At 40.0% G+C, this 24,422-nt stretch overlaps 1 protein-coding gene across 2 annotated transcripts in view; it reads right to left on the bottom strand.

Annotated features, from left to right (window-relative positions):
• Window positions 1-24,422, bottom strand: part of sez6b (seizure related 6 homolog b) — a 316,013-nt gene that overhangs the window by 75,721 nt on the left and 215,870 nt on the right. For both annotated transcript variants that reach the window (XM_049466784.1, XM_049466783.1), the window contains exon 4: window positions 21,713-21,902. In XM_049466784.1, the coding sequence (XP_049322741.1) occupies window positions 21,713-21,902 (190 nt within the window). The remainder of the gene's footprint in view (window positions 1-21,712; window positions 21,903-24,422) is intronic.

The raw sequence follows: 24,422 nt of genomic DNA on the forward strand, positions 1-24,422 counted from the left end.
TGAATGAAAATCCTCCTACAAACATGTATTGACTAAACCGATTCTCTGCACCTTTCTCCCTCTGAACTGGCAGACTGACGAAGCAGTGCCGGGTCGTGCAGGTGCAGCAGGACCCGTGTTAGTCTCAAGTGACAGCTGCCACTGTGCCCAGAAGGGTGTGTGTGTGGCAGGGAGGACGCTGCTCGTGATGCGCAGTGTTTGTTTAGAAGATCACACCGGCAATGTCGGACAATGTCGGACACGTGTCGCTGGCCCGGGGAGCGTGTGCCTGGGGGAATCTACAGAGCATCCCAGGAGGGCTTGTGTGTTCCTCAGTGAGAGGCCTGCGGAGGCTCCTAGACAACCTGACAGCTTCCCAGCATCCTCCTCTGCCTGTGACAGCCCGTCTCAGCGCTCAGGCACTTTCACTAAAACCCTGAGCAGCTTTCCTCCTCCTCCTCCTCCTCCTCACTCTAATACCACTCTCTCTCTCTCTCTCCTTCTGTCTGCCTTCCTCACACCAACAACAATAGAGTGATAGATTATCAGCACACTGCCAGTGATGGAGTTTCTCTTTTTCTTTCTGTAGAAAACACAACTCAACCAATTCCCATTGTATCGGCATGTGGATCCACTGCAAAAGCTGCCATTTCACGCACTGCGTAAACCACCCAGACGACACGATTGTTTGGTAAATAATGGTGCACAACCATGTCTGAAAATCAATGGATTATTCTGAGCTGTAGATCAATCCTTACATAAAAAAAAACGAAAAAAAAAAAAAAAACAGGGAAAAGTGTAGCAGGCAGGCAATTATGGAGGAGGCTCGGTGAACTTTAGAACAGTGCCATGTGTTTGTGGAGATAGGATTCATACGCAGAATTGAATGTCAGTGTACATTCACACATTCACATTCAGAGAGAAAGAGAGAAAGAAATCTTTCTAAAAATATATAAAAAATGTATGTATTCTTGTGGCTAAAGAAACAACAATGCCTTCCAACTGACTCCTCCATTCTCCTCCCACAGATGCATTTTAGACTTTTAGAGCAACTGTTAAAGCTATGTTGGACAAACTTTACACAACACTGGCAAAAATCCCATTTAACCAGCTGAGAAACTTCAGTGCACGTCTAAATCTAAGTTTCTTCAAAATATGGGTATGGACACTGTCATACTTGAATATTAATGCTTCCTGCTCGATTCTTCACTCATACTACCCATTTTTTCAGATTTAGATCATTGGCTCTTTTGATCACAGGCCTCGCAACAATGGCGTGGACCACACATCTTCAGCTATTACCACGTTTTACCTGTCACGCCTGACCCTGTTTCCTGTCTGTCCTTGTGCCTGTGTTGTCCCACGTGACCCGTGCCCCTGTGTTCTGCCTGTGATTTTCCATTACCTCATGTCTCATTTGTAGCTCCACCCCTTCCCCAGGTGTTTCCACTCCCAGTGTGTTTCCTGTTTAGTTAAATAGACTTCCTCTGTCACTTGTCCTCTGTCGGTCTTTGCACTGTCTCCTGTCGTTTGTCTTCCCGTGTTCCCAGATTTTCTCTCAGTGTTTCTCTCAGTGTTTCTCTCAGTGTTTCTCTCCGTGTCTATCTTAGTTTAATCCTTGTAATTATCCTTGCTCTGTTTAGTTCATAGTCTTGTTTCATTATTCATTTTGTTTTCCTTGTTTAGTCTCCCTCTTTGTTTGTAGTTTATATTTATCATTAGTATCTCTTGTTTGTTTCCGTGTTCCCTATTCACCTACTTAGTGTTTAGTCTTTAGTTATTCCCTGTTTATGTTCTTAGCTCTGTTTAGTTTCTGGTTTAGTAGCCTCCCTATTTGTTTTAGTTTTATCTTGCCTCCGTTTCTTGTTTATTTATTTGTTTCTTGTTTACTTGTTTATTTGTTTATTTATCATTAGTCTCTCTCTCTTGTTTATTCCTAGTTTATTTTCCAGCGTTTGTTTAGTTTTATGTTCTCTAGCCTCCCTCGTTTGTTTAGTTATTTTGTTGTTACGTGTTTACTTGTCTCTTTGTTTATTAAATTCTCACCTTACCTGCACATACGTCCGCCTCCTCGTCTCTCTGCCTGGGTCAAACCCTGACATTACCATTTTTCCATGTAGAAAAATGAGCTTTTTTTAAAGGATACAGCAACTAGATAGAGGGTTACATTACTAATATGGAAGGTGTGTTAAGGTTTTCGCTAAGCTAGCTGGCTTTTCCAAACATTAAACATTATTAGCTGCATGAATGGCTTATAAGCATTACGTTAGTGGCAAACTGTTGTTATATAGCCAAAACAAGCTGTGTGTAATGGTGATTCTTTTCAGTTTAAATTCATTTAAGCTGTTAGGTGTAGTATTGAGAACAACACTGGGTCATTTTAGCTAGTGCTAAACAGCTAATGCCACTAGCCTATTGCAGGCACTCATTTAAACTATTAGCCTAGTTTAAATGAGAACACTTCCATGATGCTTATCTCTATTTAATAAAGACATATTCTGGTTTGTATTCCGTCAATACGTGTGGAAGGATAGTTGAGTCATACCTAATTTCTATAACTATACACATATGTCCTTCTTGAAACCTTAGTTTTTTACAAATTTTTCTAAAGTTGTAAGCACACTCTGAGGTGTTTAAAAACTCCAGCAGCACTGCTGTATCCACTAATATCCACTAATAGCAGAGTTGCCAGGTTTGCGTTTTTTCTGGCAAAATTGGCTTGTTTAAAAATCTAGTCACAGGTGAAATTTGGACACTAAAATGAATCCTCCTTGGATAACAACAATAAGAAGAAGAATAAGATAGAAAGAAAGAGAAAGAGAGAGACAGAGAGAGAGAGATACAGAGAATAGACAGAAATCCCCAGGCGATAAAAAAAGTTAAAGTTAAAGATTTCAGGAGAACAGAAAAGAGTAAGTAAGTAAAAAGCAAAAAGTATTTTCTTTGCTAATTATGTTACTATTAAATGTTTTTAAGGAGATAAACTGTTATAAAAGAATAAGAAAACAATATTACAATATTATTTATGACTTAAAGATTAATAGCAATACTGATAATAATATCAGCAAAATGTTAAGTCATATACTCATAGTTGCCATTTGCTTCACACCTTCACACCTTCTCTATTTTAATGTGTTTTCTTTATTTTTATGACTGTTTACATTGTAGATTCTCACTGAAGGCATCAAAACTATGAATGAACACACTTGGAGTTACAGTATGTACTTAACAAAAAATGACCCGGCCTCCACAGTCACCGGACCTGAACCCAATCCAGATGGTTTGGGGTGAGCTGGAGCACAGAGTGAAGAAGACAAAGGGGCAACAAATGCTAATAAACACCTCTGGGAACTCCTTCCTTCCTTCAAGACTGTTGGAAAACCATTTCAGGTGACCACCTCTTGAAGCTCATTGAGAGAATGATGCCAAGAGTGTGCAAAGCAGTAATCAAAGCAAAGGGTGGCTATTTTGAAGAAACTAGAAAATAAAGCATGCTTTCAGTTATTTCATCTTTTTTGTTAAGTACATAAAACATAAAATGTGTTCATTCATAGTTTTGATGGCTTCATTGAGAATCTACAATGTAAATAGTCATGAAAATAAAGAAAACGCATTGAAAACGAGAAGGTGTGTCCAAACTTTTGGCCTGTACTGTATTTGTAGGCGGAGCATGAATAGGTTAATGACAAACGTCCACGCAGGATGCCTCATGAAGCACTCTGTTTGATTTGAAAGACGTCTGCGTCTCCTCGGCCCCGGCACACACTCACATGACCCCACTGTTAAACACATCCGTGCTAACACACTCTGCAGGCCACAACCAATGTAATTATTGTGGTTCTGCATCATTATGCTTCTGATGGAGAAGGCTGCTGCTGCTGCTGCTGCTGTCGGTGGGAAACAATAATGGCTATAACCCTCTGAACTGCAGTGCATTAGAACATCATCACCAATGTGCACATTTTGCAATACAGGACACTTCAAATAAGAGGGCTGAACGAGGCCATTTTGTTAATCATTATTGCTAAATTTTCCTTTAGCCCTTAAATTTAGATTGCATTATTCATCACGGGGTGTCTGTTATCCACTCATATCTTAACTTAAATCAAATTACTGCAAGACAGGTCAATTTTATGTGGTGTCATACTTTCCTTCACTAGTCAAATCACTTCAGCACATTTCCCAGAAATGCTTAGAAACTGACATCTCAGTCACCAATCAAGAACTGTTCTCGCTTTCCTCTCAATCACCTGAGTACTGATCATTCTCAACTGTTTCTAATTACCATTATACTGTACCTACACATACATGCCAAAAAGAGTGAACTGTTAATTGACTATAAGGTGTTGCCCCAGAGGCCAGCTTGGGTTCACCAACACCTTAATAAGCGGGCATACATGTTATAAGGCATTACCACCCACAGTGAACAGTGCAGTGGGCAGCAATGATAAATGATCAGTGGCCTGTGGCTAGAATTGTGAACAGAAAAGCTTCTCGCTTCAGTAGATTTCCTAGAAAAGCTCAGAAACTGACATCTCAGTCACCAGTCAACAGTCTGTCAATTAAGAACTGTTCTCACATTCCTCTCATTCAGTACTGATAATTCTCACCTGTTTACCATATTTACCATTATACCTACACAAGCAGGCCAAAAAGAGTGTACTGCACATTTGCCCATAAAGTAAGCGTTGCCTCAGAGGCTGGCTTGGGTTCACCAACACCTTTATAAGTTAGTCATGCATATAAGAAAATGCATTACCACCCACAGTGAACAGTGCAGTGGGCAGTAATGATAATGACCGGTGGTCTATGGCTAGAATTGTCCATGTGAACAGAAAAGCAACTCTGGCAGAAGTCACATCCACAAATGCTCAACATGCTAATCCCACAGTTCAGTGTAGAATTCTGTAGCTTCCATGACACAAGACAAAAGTCATGGGACCCAATGCTAGTTCATGTCATATGACTATATGGTAATGTCAGTGTATAAACCTTATTCCACTGTGAATTATTGGCAACCTTTCTGTTGCATACCATAAGTCGTTTTCTGATTTTTCTTCTTTCCTTGTTTGACCCTGTTTTTGTCTCTACATTCATTTTTAAGTTCATGTTCAAAATATATGAAATAAAAATAAAAAATTGGAGCATTTCTATTTGTCCTTTCATCATGAAAAAGTATCATACCTTCTTGAATTCTTGTATTTCTTAAAAGGCGATGTTATTATGCATGTGTGAATATAAAGTTATATTTCGTATGATCATCCCTTGTATCATTCTCTGGGATCTGGCTTCTCTGATTGACTGAATGGTCACATTTAGAAGCTCCGCTACGATATGATGCAAAGCCCAGCAAAATAATTCACCGGTTTTTGAACATGAAAGAGCCAATTGGAAAACTACAACCTGAGAGATAACTCCACAGCAAGACATTTCGTCATGGCCTTTGAAGAAATGTCTTTGAAGAAGTTTTGAGGTTTTTAGGTAGACTTATGGCATTAGGACATATTTTTTAAATCTAATATTAAATGAAATACAAGAAATGTCCAGAATTCATCTATTAAATAATGCTATTTAAAAGCGGTTGTGTTTATGAAGATCAGTGTTACCATTAACACTTATGAAGATCTGCTTAGCATTTCATAAATATGTCTACAATAAGACTTTTATACATTGACCATGGGGTATCATTAGCTCTTTAGGCTTCCTTTTGCTGCAAGAACAGGCCAAGATTTATCTTTTGCAGCTTGCATGGTTGGTTCACTACTTAGTTGCTGAATTTGAAAGTGTTTTTCTAAATTAACACTAAATTCTGGTGTGGAAATCTAGTTCCCTGAAGAGTCTTCCCTAATCTAATACACCAGATCATTATGGCTTAAGGGTTAAACTGGACTACAGTGGTTTTGGTTTGGTTTGCCTTAACAGTTAACAGAGATAATACAGACAAACTCAGTGACATATCTAGTGGAAAAATCTTTGCTTTGCTTCTGTTTTTTTTTTTTAATCTACTCTGTAAACTCAATGAAGGCAGTCTGAGATGCTTGGTCTGGGAAATGGGGAGTCTGTGAATTTCACAACATAGCAGATAATGCTAGAGATCAGAAGGCAAATGAACTATAGCATCCATGTTTTCTACAGTTAACGGTATGAAAATATCAAAAACAGTTATCATATCTTAGTGTAGTTTCTAAATGTGACCATCCAGCCAATCAGAGAAGCCAGATCCCACAGAATGATACAAGGGATGATTAAATTTAAAATATTACTTTATATTCACACACGCATAATAACATCACCTTTAAAAAAATACAATAATTCAGGAAGGCATGATCATTTTAAAACTGAAAATTATTCAAAATTCATTTAAATCTGACACTTTCATGATGAAAAGACTAATAGAATATTTTTTTATTGCTTTTCCTATAAGTTCCTTTAAGTTGGAAGATAAGCCAGAAAATGTAGATACAAAAATGCATTGTAGGGTATGCACAATAGGGTATGCAACAGAATGGTTGGCAATCTAATCTACCACAACATATAAATATGGTTTGAGGGTTAAACTGGACTACAGTAGCTTTGGTTTGGTTTGCCTTAACAGTTAACAGAGATAGTACGGACAAACTTAGTGACAATTTGAGTGGAAAAATCTTTACTTTGCTTCTGTTTTTTTAGTCTACACTGTAAACCCAATGAAAGCAGTCTGAGATGCTTGGTCTGGGAAAAGGGAAGGCTGTGAATTTCAAAACATATCAGATAATCCCAGAGATCAGAAGGGAAATTAACTATAGTGTCCATGTTTTTTTACAGTTAATAGTATGAAAATACACAGTATACAGTTTTGATATGAATATCAAACAATACTTTCATTATTTGTTTTTCCTCACAAATGCAAGAGTATTAGAACTGAATCGTGCTAACATGCTCAGAGTCTGCAGACTTTTACTGGGTTTATTCTGGGTTGAAAGCTATTTGACAAATGATAGGCATGGGAGCTAGATCTCTCGGTCTCAAAGGAAACAAGTGCACAGCAGTTCAGATGAGAGTGGTTCATCTCCACGCTGTACTGTGTGTCGGGAGATGGCTGGAGTAATAAATAAATGAGTGGAGAGTCTCAGGGGCTTATTGCTGTACCAACATCTGCAGCTGTCATCACTGTGAATGACAGCTACTGGACCCTGGAGGCAGAGTGGAGTGTTTTGGTGTGGAGGACACACACACTCACAGGATGAACACAGCCAGGAACTCTCAGTATCTTTATCAAACGGTTGTTCTTTGTCTTTGTTAAAAGAACTTTAACCTCGCATGCACACCACATGTGATAAAAACCAATATAAATAAATAAACAGAACCAATAGAAGCTTTATTTATTAAATATATGTTTGTAACCCTGATATAATAATAATAGTTTATAGTATTTGAAAAGATCAAACTGGTTCATGTTAAACTACTCCCAATGTGATTTTGATTTTAAAACATTATTTATTGTTGGACAGAAATCATCCTATAAAAGTACTGATTAAAAATACTTGCTAAAGCTAAGCGCTGCCACTGTGATTTAGGAGATCGCCGGTTCGAATCCTGTTCATGTAGCTTGCCATCGGCTACCGGAGCTCCGAGAGAACACAATGGCTCTGAAGGGTGATGTCCGCAGCACGAGGCGTCTGTGAGCTGATGCATCGGAACCGCGTCGCTGCGCTTTCCTCCGACTGTGCTGTGGAAAAGAAGCGGTAGCTGACTTCACATTTATCAGGGGAGGCATGTGCTAGTCTTCACCCTCCTGGTGTTGGGGCATCACTAGTGATAGGGAGAGTTCTAATGAGTGGGTTGGGTATTGGGACATGTAAATGGGGGAAAAAAATTGGGGTGAACTGTTCAACATTCAGTGAAAATGCAATTACATCCATGTAAAAGAAAAGAAACAAATGTTTATTAAGAAATAAAGTCAGTGGAGTAAGTAGATTTGATGGCTACATTAACCATTGGTTGACCCAAAGCTAAATTCTTGAACAGTATTCTTGCATACACTGCAATCTTACGTTCATAAAGACATCTTGAATAGCACTTTTTCAAATATGTCTTTAAATATGAATTCTGTTTTTCTGATCTGTGTTCTCCAGAAATAATAGGGTCCTACATATAGATTCAAACACTTATAGCCCAGGTCTAGACCAAAAAGCTAGACATCAAGACCAGTTTCCAGTCTTGAATTTTGTTCCTCATGAAAGTCACAAGAACAGAGATGTACTGATTGATTGGTCATACCTACAGAATATTACAAAATCCAGCACTAGAAACTGGACTAAAGGTCCAGATTTGAAGATTTGGCTTTGGCTATATGCTTTACTGGTACTCTTCTCTCTCAAACTGGTCTGGAGAAGCCACTGCGTACATCCTCCACATCACCAGCCACTTCCAAGCCCATGCTGTTCAAACCCTACTTGGTAGTTCATAAGCTGAAAACTACTTGAAGGAATGCTGGCAGCTTAACAGCTGCCAAGTTGAGATGTTAAGACACGATATTTATCATCAAAATCATTGTAAAATGGAGGGAGGGCTCATCAGCTTGAGTCATATTCATTTATTCCCTCGTTTTTATTGATCGTCTTCCCAGAATGGCTAACAAACAAAGTGCTGCTCCTGATAGATGATGACAGCGGCGTATCATTACGTGCTGCTAAAAAGCTATTTGCATGCAATTACTGCTCTTATGAGAGCTTGCCAACTGTAAAATGTAGATAAAGCTTCAATAGCCACAAAGCTGCTGCTGCTGCGGAGAGTTGGGCGCCAGCTAAGATGTATGCAGGACTCGGTGCTCTCTTTCAAGTGGATGGCAAAAAACATGGACTCCCACTTAGGCATAATGTCCATACACCCAAACATGTTCATGCTTCAGTCTCACATCTTTGAGTTTCAGTGATTCAACCTTTTTTTTTTGCAAAGATTGGATGAGTTTAATACACAATCCTTCTTAAACATAAACATAAACGTGTTGTTTTGTGAGACATTAATACATACTGCTATAGAAATATATAGTCAATAACATAAAAACAAAGTTCCTCAGCTTGCCAGGCTTCTAGGAACTCTTCTAGGAACTTTTAAAAAGAGCGATTCCCTGACAAAACTGAGAAAAATGGAAGTATATACAAGGTTTCTAAAGTAGTCTTTGTACAACATTTTATATATAACTTGGTTTTGTAAACCTTTCAGAAAATGCTTCTTTATGGAAGCTTTTTTTATTTTTATAAAAAAAGATGAAAACGATGTTTTCTTTGAATCCATTTGCTTGGTTTGAAGGTTCCACACAATTTAAATATTTTATTTTTTTCAATTGTATTGCCAGTATACTCATACTAGGTTGTGCAGTACAATGAAACACTGATAGGCTTGATATCTGGTGCAGAAGACATAAATTAGTGCAAAGAAAGACCCTGGATAGACCCTGGATAGACATTAGTGCAATGCAAACAAAAAAAAAACACAAAGTGCACAGACAAAAAGTACAATAGATAACAGACACTAAATACAATAAAGACGAGTATATACATGTGTGATTAAGGTGCAGTTATTACTGACTGTAGTGAATATGTTGTAAGTGCTAAGATTTGGTGATTGACTTCTTCTCTACAGGGGTTGGACAATGAAACTGCAACACCTGTCATTTTAGTGTGGGAGGTTTCATGGCTAAATTGGAGCAGCCTGGTGGCCGATCTTCATTAACTGCAAATTGTTGGTGCACGTCTTGCTGGCGCATCTGTGACCAAGACAGCAAGTCTTTGTGATGTATCAAGAGCCACGGTATCCAGGGTAATGTCAGCATACCACCAAGAAGGACCAACCACATCCAACAGGATTAACTGTGGATGCAAGAGGAAGCTGTCTGAAAGGAATGTTCGGGTGCTAACCCAGATTGTATCCAAAAAACATAAAACCACGGCTGCTCAAATCACGGCTACTACACGACTACGTAAAAACACATACAGTGTGTTTTTGAAACACAAAACCTGATGGTTGTAAATATATATATGTAACCATCAAATAAAAACACAGCTGTTTCTAATACATTGCTCTTAACATACAAAAAAAAAACATGTTTTATAAATGCAAAAAGCAATAAATAAAATATGATTTTAACATATTCATTATCATGTCATGACACACAAACTCGCACAGCCCGATCTACACGAGAAATTTGTAAATTACCTGACTTTTGCCACACTTTTAGCTATGGGTAGGAGTTTGTAATAAAGTGGAAAGTGGGAAAGTGAGTGAGTATAAAGTATGCAGAGAAACAGATAAAAATACTACAAAGTGCGCCAAAATGATCGGTAGAGCTGAAAAAAAAAGGAATAATGGGTCTAGAAACAAGCAGGTGGTCATAATATTATGCTTGCTCTGTGCACATATGAAACAAAATGACAGTGACCGAGAGAGAGAGATGGACCACTGTCTCTCAGTCATAAACGAAGCCAGCTGGAGTCTTCAAGATGAAGGTGCTTTGGCCTCATTAACAGCTGCCTCAATATTATGAGGCAGAAGACGTTAAAGTTAATGTTGCAGAAACGGGTCGGCCTCAGACTGAGGTCAACCTGCCAGAGAGGTGAAATACAGCCTGGAACACACTGCTCCTTAACACACACACACACACACACACACACACACACACACCGTTCTGAATACACTTACTCCAGTAAATGTCAGAGCACTTTCTGGAAACTCCTGTCCCGACCTCCTTTCATCTGTTCAGCAGACTTAATACTAAGAGAGGCTAGATTCCTTACCTTAACGGAGAACTCCAGTGTAAAATGGACTTTTGGTTTAGTAAAACATGATAAAAAGTACTTACCTTTGATGAATAGCAAACCTCCGTTCACCCACAGCATTCCGAGATGCAGAGATTTTAACAGTTTGTCCAAACGCCCTTCAGACTGGGTGACACGGGGCATAATTTGCACCGAAAAATCACTTTTTTGCACTGTTATCCAGCTCAAAGTAGCTCTACACCTCCATGCTAGAATTTTGAGAGCCCTGACATCCAAAAACGAGGAATTAATAACTTAAAAAGTGCACAAGAAGCTTATTAAAAAACACTGTTTACATCCTATACTGTAATGCTTGCTTCAGCTCTGAGCGCCGCCATTACTGTACTGATAATGATTAGCACCCGAACATCCCTTTCAGACAGCTTCCTCTTGCGTCCACAGTTAATCCTGTTGGATGTGGTTCGTCCTTCTTGGTGGTATGCTGACATTACCCTGGATACCGTGGCTCTTGATACATCACAAAGACCAGCAAGATGTGCACCAACAATTTGTCCTCTTTTGAACTCTGGTATGTCACCCATAATGTTGTGTGCATTGCAATATTTTGAACAAAACTGTGCTCTTACCCTGCTAATTGAACCTTCACACTCTTAATGAAGATTGGCCACCAGGCTGCTCCAATTTAGCCATGAAACCTCCTACACTAAAATAACAGGTGTTTCAGTTTCATTGTCCAATCCCTGTATATATATATATATACATATATATATATATATATATATATATATATATATATATATATATATATATATATATATATATATATATACATATATATATGTGCGGCGCTCAGAGCTGAAGCTAGCGTTATAGGATGTAAACAGTGTTTTTTAAAAGCTTCTTGCGCACTTTTTATTAATTAACTATTTTATTAAGTTATTAATGCCTCGTTTTAAATGTCAGGGCTCTCCAGATTCTAGCATATAGGTGTGGAGCTACTTTGAGCTGGATAACGATGGAAAAAGCGATTTTTCTGGGCAAAATTATGCCCTGTCTTACCCAGTCTGAAGGGTGTTTGGACAAACTGTTAACATTTCGGGATCTCGGAACGCTGTGGGAGAATGGAGGTGTGTTATTCATCAAAGGTAAGTACTTTGTTTTTATCATGTTTTACTACACCAAAAGTCCATTTTACACCAGAGTTCTCCTTTAAATCTGAATATCAGAACAGGAAAGAGAGTTAAGAGAGAGAGAGAGAGAGAGAGACAGAGAGAGTGAGAGAAAGAGAGAGAATCCAGCCTTGCAATCTCTAATCCAAAACTGCATTATACAAAATACAGCAAAGACTGAAGGCTCACGCAGAGATCAAAGAAGAGAAGAACAAAGAAAGGCATACAGTTATCAGTCAGGCCTGTCTGAACACACTGAAGATTTATCTCTCATGGAAATCCTGTAAGACAGCCAGACTTCACACTTCAAACCGAGGCGGACGGAGCTATCTCTGATAACTCAAAGCCGGAGCTCCACAGGTCAGAATTCATTAGGCTCTGTGACAAGGTGCTTCATTAGGGGAGAGTTAATTACGCAGGTCTTTGAGAGGACAGTGTATTCTATCCACATCTAATCAGATCAGTCCCCTCCTTCATGCCTGTCTAATAAAAACGTTCACACATTATCCAGCCGGACAAGGTGAACTTGGAGATCAAACCCAATTGAATTTTTCGCCGTTCGTCTTCCGCGAGCATGAAATTCAGCGGATGACACTGGAAGTAAATCAAGACCGGTGTTTGGTACATTTTTAATAATGAAGCTTTAATGATCGCAGGAAAATAACTTTAATTGAAGCCGGGTCCACGCAACACAATTTCAGGCCCGACTTTCCATCTGTCAGTTTTTCCTCAGAAACTGTTGCAAGTTGTTGTTCGCTCGGCACTCGTTCAGTCACTCTGTGTGGGAAAGATTCGATCCTAGAGCTGTTCGAGGGATCACTGATACCTTGCAAGCCCCCAACAAATATCTAGCAGGTTTGATATCTGGACCAGCTGGCAACTGCAAATCAGTGCACAAAAACAACTTGTATTGCTTGTTTCTTCCTGGATATCAACTTTGAAAGAAAAACAAATGTGTCTCTGGCATGGAATTATGGAATTACATCATTTCTAGCCTGTTTTATATAAATAAAACCACGGCTGCCCAAATCACAACAGAATTCAATGTGCACCTCAACTCTCCTGTTTCCACCAGAACTGTCCATCGGGACAATAAATTATTATGGTCTAAAACCAGGTGTTTTAGTTTCATTGTCCAACCCTTGTATGTGCTACATTTGTAAATGCCCCTAGAAAACATTTAAACATTTCTGAAAAGAGATTTCCTCTTTAGACACATTTACAAAGTGAGAAATGAGTGATCCTCATGCCTCACAGGTTTAATGCAATATACTGTATTTTATAAGTGGGCCTGTTTTATGTAGGTAAATGCTATTGGAAGAAAACACGAATGGGACATTTAAGTTAAATAGCCTGAGATAAGGTCGGTCAGCCTGGCTCTGAAGTGAAGGCGCTGTATTAATGCTGCAGTAAGTTGATGGAGAGTAGGTGGAGAAATTGACATAGAGAGTGATTGTGTGTGTGTGTGTGTGTGTGTGTGTGTGTGTAACTGAGCAAGACAGTGTGGATAAGTGAGGGCAAAAGCTGCCTAGCCACATAAACCAGCACAGCACTTTCATCCATCTTCTGCACCACCCCCGCTCTTACCGGGACCCCATAAAGCACAGGCAGCCGGATAAGGCCACGCAGCCCAGTGACAGAGTTTAATATCATATCATAAAGCACTTTTACTCAGGCTTTACAGCCACGCCGGAAACAATAAAGTTTTACTGTAACATTCAGTAAAGCCGGGAACAGTGGAACAGCACATTCCAACGGACCAGCAAACACAGATCAAGTATTGAGCTGCTATCGGCGCTGCATTAATACACGAAATAAAACACTGAAGCTGAAGTCCAATCTTCATCAGAGGCGTGGTGGAGGTCCGGCAGCGCAGAGTTTGTGATTAATGCCTCTTTAGCTTTAATTTAATGTTGGCTAATGGGGAGTCGATTTGTTTTTCAGAGCAGTTTTTCACTGAAATTTAAATGGGACGCTAATTAAGATGACCTCATTACTGCCTAATTATCGAGCGTGCCTGGAGAACCAATCTTCATATTTCTTTGAGAATGAAAAAAAAACTTTTCTAAAACAGATTCAGATTCAAGTTTCAGAGAGGCATCATCAGCACATCTTTAACTGTGAGCCGTGAATAAAGTGGATTGTATGAATCAACAAAGAAATGGTAAGGTAACCCTTTCAGCGTTAGATTTATCAATCAGTTATTAATCTAAAGATGAATTATTCAGTATGTGGGCCGCCTAATATGCAGAAAAAAACTTAAACTTACATATTAAAAAAATAATAAACAGCCCACCCTAGATTGCTGCAAAACTAGGCAGATATAGGGCTGCATGATATTGTAAAAAAAATGATATTGTAAATGTTCTTTTTTCAACGATATATATCGCAATATCCGGACTGATCAAGAGCTGAGTCAGCACAGAGCACTCAAAACCTGAGGAAAACAGCAAAACAACAGTAATCTGCCCTTTAAACAAGCATTTAAACGGCTTTTTAAAAGGTAAATAAGAGCGTTTTTCTGTGATTAAAAGCGTAAATTCAGCTGTAACGGGAAATATCTGCGCTGCAAAACTGTGCTGGACTGAGGTGCACAGCTTTCCACATGTGCGTTTTCAAGCACGCACCCAACCATGTGGATGGAGGTCATGCGTTAGTGCTTCCCCTTCCCCCTCGTGCTTCTCAGGCAGCAGCAGCCTGTCACTCACACAGAGACAGCGCTGTGTATCTACTACTTGTGTCAAGAATCAAAACATTGCAACATGACGTGTTTGATTTAATTGCCTTAAGTGACATAGCACTTTCTGCAACTATTGCACATGCGCACATCGAGTTGACAATGCTTAAACGATATGTAGTGCAGACCTCATGCCACTCATGGCAGGGCTTTCCCTGGTATTTTTTCAGCAGTATAATGCTCACCCACAAACAGCATGAGTCTCCCAGCAATGTCTCTGCCAGACAACAAGACTTCCTCAGCCTGCCCAATTTTACCAGATTGATCACCAATCCAGCATTTATGGCACCAGCTTCATGGGACGCCAGCTTCAGCAACCTATAAGTGTACAGGATCTACAGGCACAGCTGCAACATCAATGAGTGTATTTCCTTTTTAGGACTTACATGTATGTAAATTACTCGAGATCTGATTGGCTGCCTTGTCATGCCATTGACAGCAGTGTATTTAATTTAAAAAGCAGCTCCTTGTAACGTGTTCAGTGTAAACAGCTATATTGCTGTTTTTTTGCCATCAAAATTCAAAGAATACAAAATAGCTATATCACCACTTTTTATATATAGACTGTTGGATGGGACATGAACTTATAGACCTTCTGATTTAAAATAAAGGGTTTTTAATCCAGATTATGTGAATGGTAAAGAAATTACGAGCATTTCTTTCCACACAGCCCCGCCAGCATTTTTTACAGGCTCAAATCACTAATTAAAATGAATTTAATGAACTATCCTAGATTAAATGTAATATTTTATTTTTAAAACTTGGTTGCAAATGCATTGCATTTAATGATTGCCTGTGGCCTAGAACCCATACACATCATTACTTAACCTTACTGTGCAGCGCTGTCAACACACACAAATATTTATGGTATATTTAATTATATATTAAATACATATATACATGCCTTACCCCACTGTGAATGTGTATCAACAGGTGAGATGGTGTGTGTGTGTGTGTGTGTGTGTGTGTGTGGGAGTCTTGCGCTGCAGGGTTCACATCCTGCGGGACTCAACGCAGCAGGGAGGGGGATATAGAGTCTGAGAGTGTACTCATCCCAGATCAGTCACACAGAGCACGCCAACACACACACACACACACACACTGAGGAGAATACTGACTCAAGGCCCCCCACAATCCACACAGCATCCAGCACATGTGAATTCCTAAACAACATGCTTCAGTAACAGACTGACAGAACAGTCAGACAAGCTTAGTACAGCTGATCCGTGCTCTTTCAGACTTATTCTCATTTCTCCATATATATTATATTTAATATATATATTAAATAAATAAATAAATATATAAATATTTGTGGAATTTATGGAATGTCACTATAATATTGTATTGTAACTATGTATTTTCCCAGAAATAAATGCAACAAACAACAATATTGTCATTTTAAGACAATTTTACAGCATTTAGGTGATACATATTTTTTCTTTACAATCAAATTTCTTTACAATCAAAATGAATAAAATTATATTTACTGTCTATATATTGTACAATAAGATCATTAGAATTCATTATCGTGAAAGGCTTACTAAAAGTACTGTCAAACCTGCTTTTTTTTATTCTTTAAAGTGTGAAATGCTATTTTCTCATTATAACTTTATTGTCTAAGATGGCAGTGTGAGACACAGAGTGAGGCAGAAGAACAAGGCTACAGGCCTTCTGCAGGAAATCTGTTAATTAAAGCGACCTCCCATCACTCACATGATAACACCTCACAACTTATACAGGTGTGGACAAACGATTGTGCCATATCATATTACTAAAACAAAACAAACACGAGATAATAATAAAAAAACAAAGAGGGAGGCTAACAAACGAATAAATAAAACAAGACAATAAACTAAACAGGGCTAGGAACATAAACAAACAAGTGGGCAAACGAAAGGAAATAAACTAATAACTAAAACTAGATAAACAAAACAAGGAAATAAACGAGGGACTGGAAAATAGCAAAAGATCAATGAGAAATAAAAAAGAAAGGATAAACTAGGAACAAAAAACAAAAATAAAACAAGAAGATAAACAAAGAACAAAGGACTAGGGCAAAGACTATGAAAAACAGAGAAACGCTGAGAGACAAACGACAGGTGAAGGTGCAAAGACCGACAGAAAACACTGACACAGGAGGGATATATAACACACATGGGAAGTGGAAACACCTGGGGCTAGGGGGCGGAGCTACAAATTAGACACAGGTGGAAAAGTACTGGGACAGAACACAGGGGCACAGGTCACGTGGGACACACACAGGCACGAGGACAAACAGGAAACAGGGCCAGGACATGACAAGGGTCATGTTCTATTTTCAATCATAGCCTTTTTAATTGAGTTTAGTTTCTCCTGAAACTCCTGAAGACAGAGCTCTTCAAAGAGCACTTACTCTCTTAACACCTCTAAAGGTGCTTACACACTGCACGCGGTACACCGCGCTGTATTCCGCTGTGCCGCCGCTCAGCTGGACGCTGGCCAGTTGTTGTTGCGTTGGGCTGCTGCTGACGCCAAGCGTCTCCTGCTGATAATAGGCGGAGTTTTCTAAAACCCATCACCTCTGCGAGCGGTGTTTTGTAGTTTTGAGTCTCTACAGCCTCTGTGGATCTGTATCTGTTTCTCAGCCTCAGAACAAAGCTCTGATTCTTCTCTTCCTCCTGTTATCTCTATATGAGTGTAGGGAAGTGATGTACAGCTGAGGGGATTCACTAATCGCTATTATTAGTCTCTCGCGCACGTTTATTGTTGTTTGGACTACAGTTTCTCTCTAGTCACGTGAGTTCACTTCATGCGTTTTCTGCCGAGGTACCGCTTGCCGCGAGGTCAAAGTTGAACCATGTTGAACTTTGCCCGCGGTAAGCGGTAGTGCGGTAGAGGCGTGGTTATGGGCGGGGAAATGCGCCGCTTTCCGCTCTGCTCCGCGGCAGCGACGCACCGCTCTACCGCTCTAGACGCTATTGAATCCTATGGGGGTCAGCGTACCGCGCCGCACCTACCGCGTGCAGTGTGTAAGCACCTTAACACACTAACTACTTCTAACCTCATTTCCTTCTTCCCCTCCTTCACTTTTCTATCCCCTTACTTTACTTCGACCGCCTTTAAGCCCTATCTAAACAATGTTTTACCTTTAACTTCTATTACTTTTGTACTTGACTATTGTATGTCGCTTTGGACAAAAGCATCTGCCAAATGTAATGTAAAGTAATGTAATGTAGTTGAATGTTAGTTGAATGTCAGTTGAGCATCAACAAGGCCATAAAATGGACCATCCGAGTAAAGTTTTACCTTTAAATTATAAACAGACGCCATGATGAGCGTTACAAGCTCTCTATGAGAAGAATTCATATTGCAACCAGCGACTGGTCTCCTCATTTGTAACATCTCTCTAGCAAGACCTGACTTGCAGTACTACAACCCCGGCAACAGTCCTGTAAGTGTTTGATTCTGCTACATGACAGTGAAGGTTAACTGATAGGCATCATCGGCGCTGGTGACATTTGAGCGCTGGTTTCCGTGACGATGATGGTGTGCGGTTTCTGGAGGAAAGGCCAGTGGGGTCTTCAGCTTCTCTTGCTCTCTCTCTTCCCTAACTCCACTCCATCAATCCTGCCTTGTTTGTGTTTAACCTTTAGCGAGATGTGAAGGGAGGGGCGAGGCTGCCCTTTCGTTGTGATGTGAATTATTGAGAGGTCTAAATCTTTAATGCTCCCGCCTCCGACGCAGCCTGCCATTTAGAGGAGCCCTCATCCGTCAAACCACGCAGACCGCCGCCAGGGTGGGCACGACGGGTGGGGAGGACAGGTGGGGTGCCCAGCGGAGAGCAACGCGCTAGAGAAGTGTGGCACGGACGGCTCGGCAAAGGCTCATTAACACTCTGCAGCAGGGTGCCAGGCTGTGCCATCCTCAATATGTCTACTGACGATGAGTTTAACCCTTCAAATTCTGCTGTGAAGTTAAATTTAAAATGTACATTTTTCATTGTACTAAAAGACGGCACATTGTTTCAAGGCAGCCTCATTAGACGGGAATGTTCTCTATGTGCGACCAACAGGCTATAAGAAGAAGTTTTCATAGGTCAGTGCTACCAAGGACCCGCCCTACGTCTGCTGCATCTTAGACTTTGAAACACAGCTTCTGTTTGGTCAAGCAATGCTGCACAGTGAAACAGCGCATCACCACTCTTGACTCTTGAACTTTCTACAGGTTCTAGACAGTAATATGTAAGGGTAAGGGTTCAGATTAGCCTTATTTTCAATATATAAGTTTTCTCCAAGAGTTTTCGTGGACTTTCAGATCTTTCAGACTTCCACAATTCCCCTGAACTGAGATTATTTATACATACGACTCCACATAAAAATGCTTGGCTGCTTAGTTGTAGCGTTCCTGCTTTGTGGGCATTAATAAAACTGAGAGTTACTTATTACACTTGGTGTTAATCAAGGTCTAAGAATATACAAATATATCCTTCTAGGACCTGACGTCCACATGTGTGGACATTACATTTTGGGTTGTCCTTGTATGTGGACATAATTTTTATCAAAAACTACATCATGTAAAAAAAAATAATTCTTTGTTCTTACATTAATCAGGTGCCAATAAGCCCAAATTGCAAAGAGAAATAAAAAAAGATGCATGCCATGCAAGAGTTCGGGTCTTAGGAGGATATAATAAAAATAATGAAATAATTTGCAAGCTTAGGGCAGGGGTCGGCAACTAAGTTTGGCCAAATTTTCCAAGCCATTACGTGGAGGGCCACAAAAAAAAATCCTGTTTTGAAAAATGTAGTGTAATGGGATAGAGTGCTACAGACTAGTAGCTCTCCAGCCCAGAGGGTTGTTGAACTCGATTGTAGAACAGATGATCACAAAGCAGGTAAATCCATGACAAAAGAAAAAAAAGAAATAAATAAACACATCGCTCCTCATGCGGGGTCGAACCCCGAACGTGTCGTCAGAGTCGCGGTCCAATACACTACCACTGCCTCAGCCAGTGAATTGGGACACTGCCTGGAAAAAACGCCAATATAAGGCTGTAAAGAGACCAAGAACGGGGGAATACCCATTGATTGATTGAAGATGCTGTTATTAGAATGGAATTACTGATGCTCAAGTTGCTGTATGAATAAACCTTGGTCGAGTTGAGGAGTAAGAAGGGAGGAAATGTATTTTTTTGTTATAGTAGCGGTTCAGTTTAAAAGAAATGGGATTTTTAATATTGATACAGAGTGCTGAGTGTGATCGCTGCTGCAGTATTGGATGTTTCACAGTAGTTGTGTTCAGATCTACCCAGCAGCAGGTCTGCTGTAGCACATGATGAGGAAGGGTGGGGTAATGGAGAGATTTGTATAGAAATTGATAGTTATTATAGACACGAAGACCTCCCCCTGTGAAGCAGGGCAAGACCGCCACTGAAGACCACACACTCACACACACAAAACAGACTGAATTAGAGAGAGGAGATAGAGCACGAGTGAAAGAGGGAGAAAGATAATAAGAGAAAAAGAGAAAGAAGAAGAAGAGCCACTACCTGCCAGTCCTTGGGCACGACTCCTAACACTATGTCGGCCCACCTATGTAACAGAAATAACTTTGTAAATGAAATTTAATAAATGAAAAAGAAGTGACTGAAAAGGAATTAGCAAATGAAAGACAAAACAAATGATAAAATGAGAGGAAGAGAAAGTATATAGAGTGTGTGGGAGAGAAAATGAAAGAATAAGAGAGGATAAAGATTATGAGTGTAAGAAAGAATAAAAATGAGAAAATAAGAGAAAGAGATAATGAGCCAATGAAAGAGAAAAAAAATGCAAGAATGAAAGTACAGAAAAAGGGGAATAAGCAAATGAATGAGACAGAAAGAGGGAAAGAATGTTAGAGTAAATTAAAGAAAGAAAAAGAAGTGAGTGAAAAAGAATGAGCAGTAAAAGAGACAGAATGAGACAGCAAAAGAGAGGAAGAGCATATGAAAGAGAAAGAAAGATGAGAGAATGAGAAAAAGGAAAAAGGGGTAACAAGCAAATGAATGAAAGAAAGAAAGAAAGAAAAAGAAGTGATTGAAAAAGAATGAGCAAATAAAAGAGAAAGAATGAGACAGCAAGAGAAAGAAAGAGCAAATGAAATGGAAAAAAAATAAGAGAATGAGAGAAAGTAAAAAGGGGGAATAAGCGAATGAATGAGACAGAAAGAGAAAAAGAATGAAAAAGTGAATGAAAGAAAGAAAGCAAAAAAGAAGTAATTGAAAAAGATTGAGCAAATAAATGAGACATAATAAGAGAGAAAGAGCAAATGAAAGAGAAAGAGCAAATGAAAGAATGAGAGAAAGGAAAAAGTGTGAATAAGCAAATGAATGAGACAGAAAGAGTGAAAGAATAAGTGAATGAACAACAGAAATCAGACAAAATAAAAGGGAAAGAGTGAGAAGCAAGTGAGGGAGAGAATAAGAAAAACAGAATAAGAGAGTAGAGAGAGAGAAAAAGAGAGAGGGGGAGAAAATGGCTGTGTTATTCAACAGTCACATTAGAGGCCTGTGAAATTGCATTACCCCCACTGCAGAACCTGCCACAGTTCATTAGTTCACAGAAATAAAAGGATTTGTCTGTGTATAAAAGTCATTCGCTCTTTTTATTCAACACCTATCGCACCGGGGGTACAAATCAGGCCTCGATAACCTTCTTTCTCCTGACATCTCTGTTAAAAAGGCCTATTAGTCGGGGTAATATTACCCCACCCTTTCTGTGGTGTAATTATGCGGGCTTATTGACAGCGGTTGTCATTTTCCAGCTAACTTAAGCATATTATGTTGACAAGCGATAACAAGCCGCGTTTCCCCCTCGGTGCACAGAGAGCCCGTCGTAATGGAAAGTAATGATTGAGCGCTCCCTCCTCCCAGACACGTAATCACGCTTGCCAATCTAATCAGTAAGTGTACGCTCGTGAGCAGGTTTGTTTCGAGTCCTGGCTCGGTGCCAGGCTCGCATGTGGCCGCCTCAGCGCAGGTGTATGGATAGTAGAGAGGAGGCGGGTGGGTGGGTGGGTGTATTTGGTTTGCGGGCGCTGTAAGAGTGGTCTGACCTTGGTAGCGCAGCAGGAAGGAGCCGGGCCGATGCTGCTGGCTGTGGAAGTGGATGGAAATCCGGTTGCTGTAGCTGCGGACCACCAGGCCTTTCATCAGGATGGACTCGTTGGCCAACACGGACGGCTCGCGTCTACCCAGGTCCTCAAACCTGACCGAGTCTCCTTCAGAGAGACTGACGTTCATCACCTGAGAAAGAGAACAAGAACAAAAGAAAGAAAGAAACAAAAAGAGTTATGCAACAAGTCATGTCAAAAAGACCAACTATACAACGTACAGGGGTACATCTGGTTTTAGACCACAATAATTTATTGTGGTGACGGACAGTTTATGTTTTTTGGATACAATTCGGGTTAGCACCCGAACATCCCTTTCAGACAGCTTCCTCTTACAGCGTCCACAGTTAATCCTGTTGGATATGGTTTTTCCTTCTTGGTGGTATGCTGACATTACCCTGGATACCGTGACTCTTGATACATCACAAATACTTGCTGTCTTGGTCACAGATACACCAGCAAGACATGCACCAACAATTTGTCCTCTTTTGAACTCTGGTATGTCACCCATAATGTTGTGTTCATTGCAATATTTTGAGTAAAACTGTGCTCTTACCCTGCTAATTGAACCTTCATACTCTGCTCTTACTGGTGCAATGTGCAATTAATGAAGATTGACCACCAGGCTGCTCCAATTTAGCCATGAAACCTCCCACACTAAAATGACAGGTGTTTCAGTTTCATTGTCCAACCCCTGTAGCTAAACCTTTTTTTTCATATATCTGATTTAATCTGAGGTTCAGTAACTGTTTTTTCCCCAAACTTCCCCAACAATACAGCAATTCAACTCACTATCTAAATCGTCCACTATCACACTAAAAGACAGTATTTTTATTTGGAATTTGAGAGAAATATTGAGAGAAAAAGTTGTTTTACTTAAACATATACCTATAAATAGCAAGATCAGAGAAACTGATCCAAAAACTGAAGTGGTCTCTTGATTTTTTTTCCAGAGCTGTTTACATTTGGAACTGACTTAATGGGAGTACCCACGTTCCATGAAAACCGTGGACACAGGCAGAAGACACTAAACTCCTCACAGACGGTGGCCGATGTAAGCATTAAGATCCCTGGCCTGGAGCTGTGCAAAATGTGTACTACCTATGGTGCCACCATGCCACACAATATCTTAATTAAGGAAAAAAAACAAACCAAAACTGTCAACTTACTGTTTTGTTTAAATTTCAACAGCTAGCTGACAGCTAAACACGCTTGCAGGAGAACACTGACTCACAGTACTATTATGCCTGTATGTCTATGGGTGATGGGAGAGATGGAGTACCATCTACCCTAAAGCACAGAAAGCAAGTTTATTTAAGATGCAACATGCAATGTTCATGCGCTTACATGAAGTATGGCCCCCTCAATTACGCTCCAGCCTGACACCTGCACATCCCTGCTCCTCCAGAAAGCTGAAACTTTGGCACAAGGTGAGCCTCGCATTACCTCCCACACATGCTTACACCAAGACAGCCCAGACAACACCTTCAGCAGTTCCAGCACGCTTCTCAAAGAGCCGCGGATTGAGATAGCGCGTGAGTGACATGTTTGTGCCGGTCCTGCTGCATCCTTATCTGCTGTTGGGCCACCTTTCTGCCAAAGCAGCCCATTAATTACCCAGAATGACAAGGCCAGTGACACTTTCCTGTCTGCTGCATCCGGTCTTGCCTGCCTCTTCCTCCTCTTCCTCCTCCTCCGCAAAAAACACGTGCAGGAGACAGGGTCCGACCGCAGCCCTGACACCATGATGTGCAGCACAAAAACTGTGCTAAGTGGGCATCCACAAGGATAATTACAAGTGTAGCCAATGAATACAGCCGCAGCCATTCAGCTGGAGAGTCATCAGGGAATGGTCTGAGTGTGCATGAATTGCAGGAACAGCCAATCTCGTCCCAGACGGACCGGGTCAGAGCGAGCCCCCCGCTCGGCCCCTGTTCCCGAAAATAATGAAAATCTGATTCAGCTAAATGAAAATGACCCAAAGAGCGACCCGAGCCACACGCAGCCAATGGGACAGGTTAATGAAGCCTGACACACACACTCACACACACACACACGCCTCTCAGGTTAGGCATTTGTAATTAATACAGATAGGAGGGCAAGTCTAGCTCTTGCTACAAAGACTGCATTCTGATTGTGAATCATCTGCTGCTCGCCTGCTTTTCTTTTGTCTCTATAATGTGATTTTTAAAAATGCCTTGTCCCGTATACGAGATACAGGTGTAGGTGACACAAAACCCTTTTTAATACACTAAAATAACTTATTTATACTCTGAAAATTTGGGGGACTCTTGGAGAAGCTGCCTGTTTTCTCTCTACTCCACTTAATAATTCCAGGTTTAAAAATAAACGTAAAAAACCTAGACAAACATAATAAAACTAAAAGCTTTCAGGACACCAACTGTTTGATTTGTAATTCTGGAAACTATGATTTTAAAATAAAGTTCAGGAAAAAGCCGATTTTATGATTTTATTCATTATTTTTTGACATTAACAGATTTACTTAAATATTTTTTTTATATTTTATATTACAATTAGAATTATGCTTTTCAGTAATGTTCCTAATCAAACATGAAAGCTTTTTATGTAATGCTTGAATAGAATCCACAAGATTTAGGGATGTAATGTCAGGCAGACAATTGACAAAAATCCT

The sequence above is a fragment of the Astyanax mexicanus genome, chromosome 18 (genome assembly GCF_023375975.1).
Source record: "Astyanax mexicanus isolate ESR-SI-001 chromosome 18, AstMex3_surface, whole genome shotgun sequence".
Classification (NCBI taxonomy): Eukaryota; Metazoa; Chordata; class Actinopteri; order Characiformes; family Acestrorhamphidae; genus Astyanax; species Astyanax mexicanus.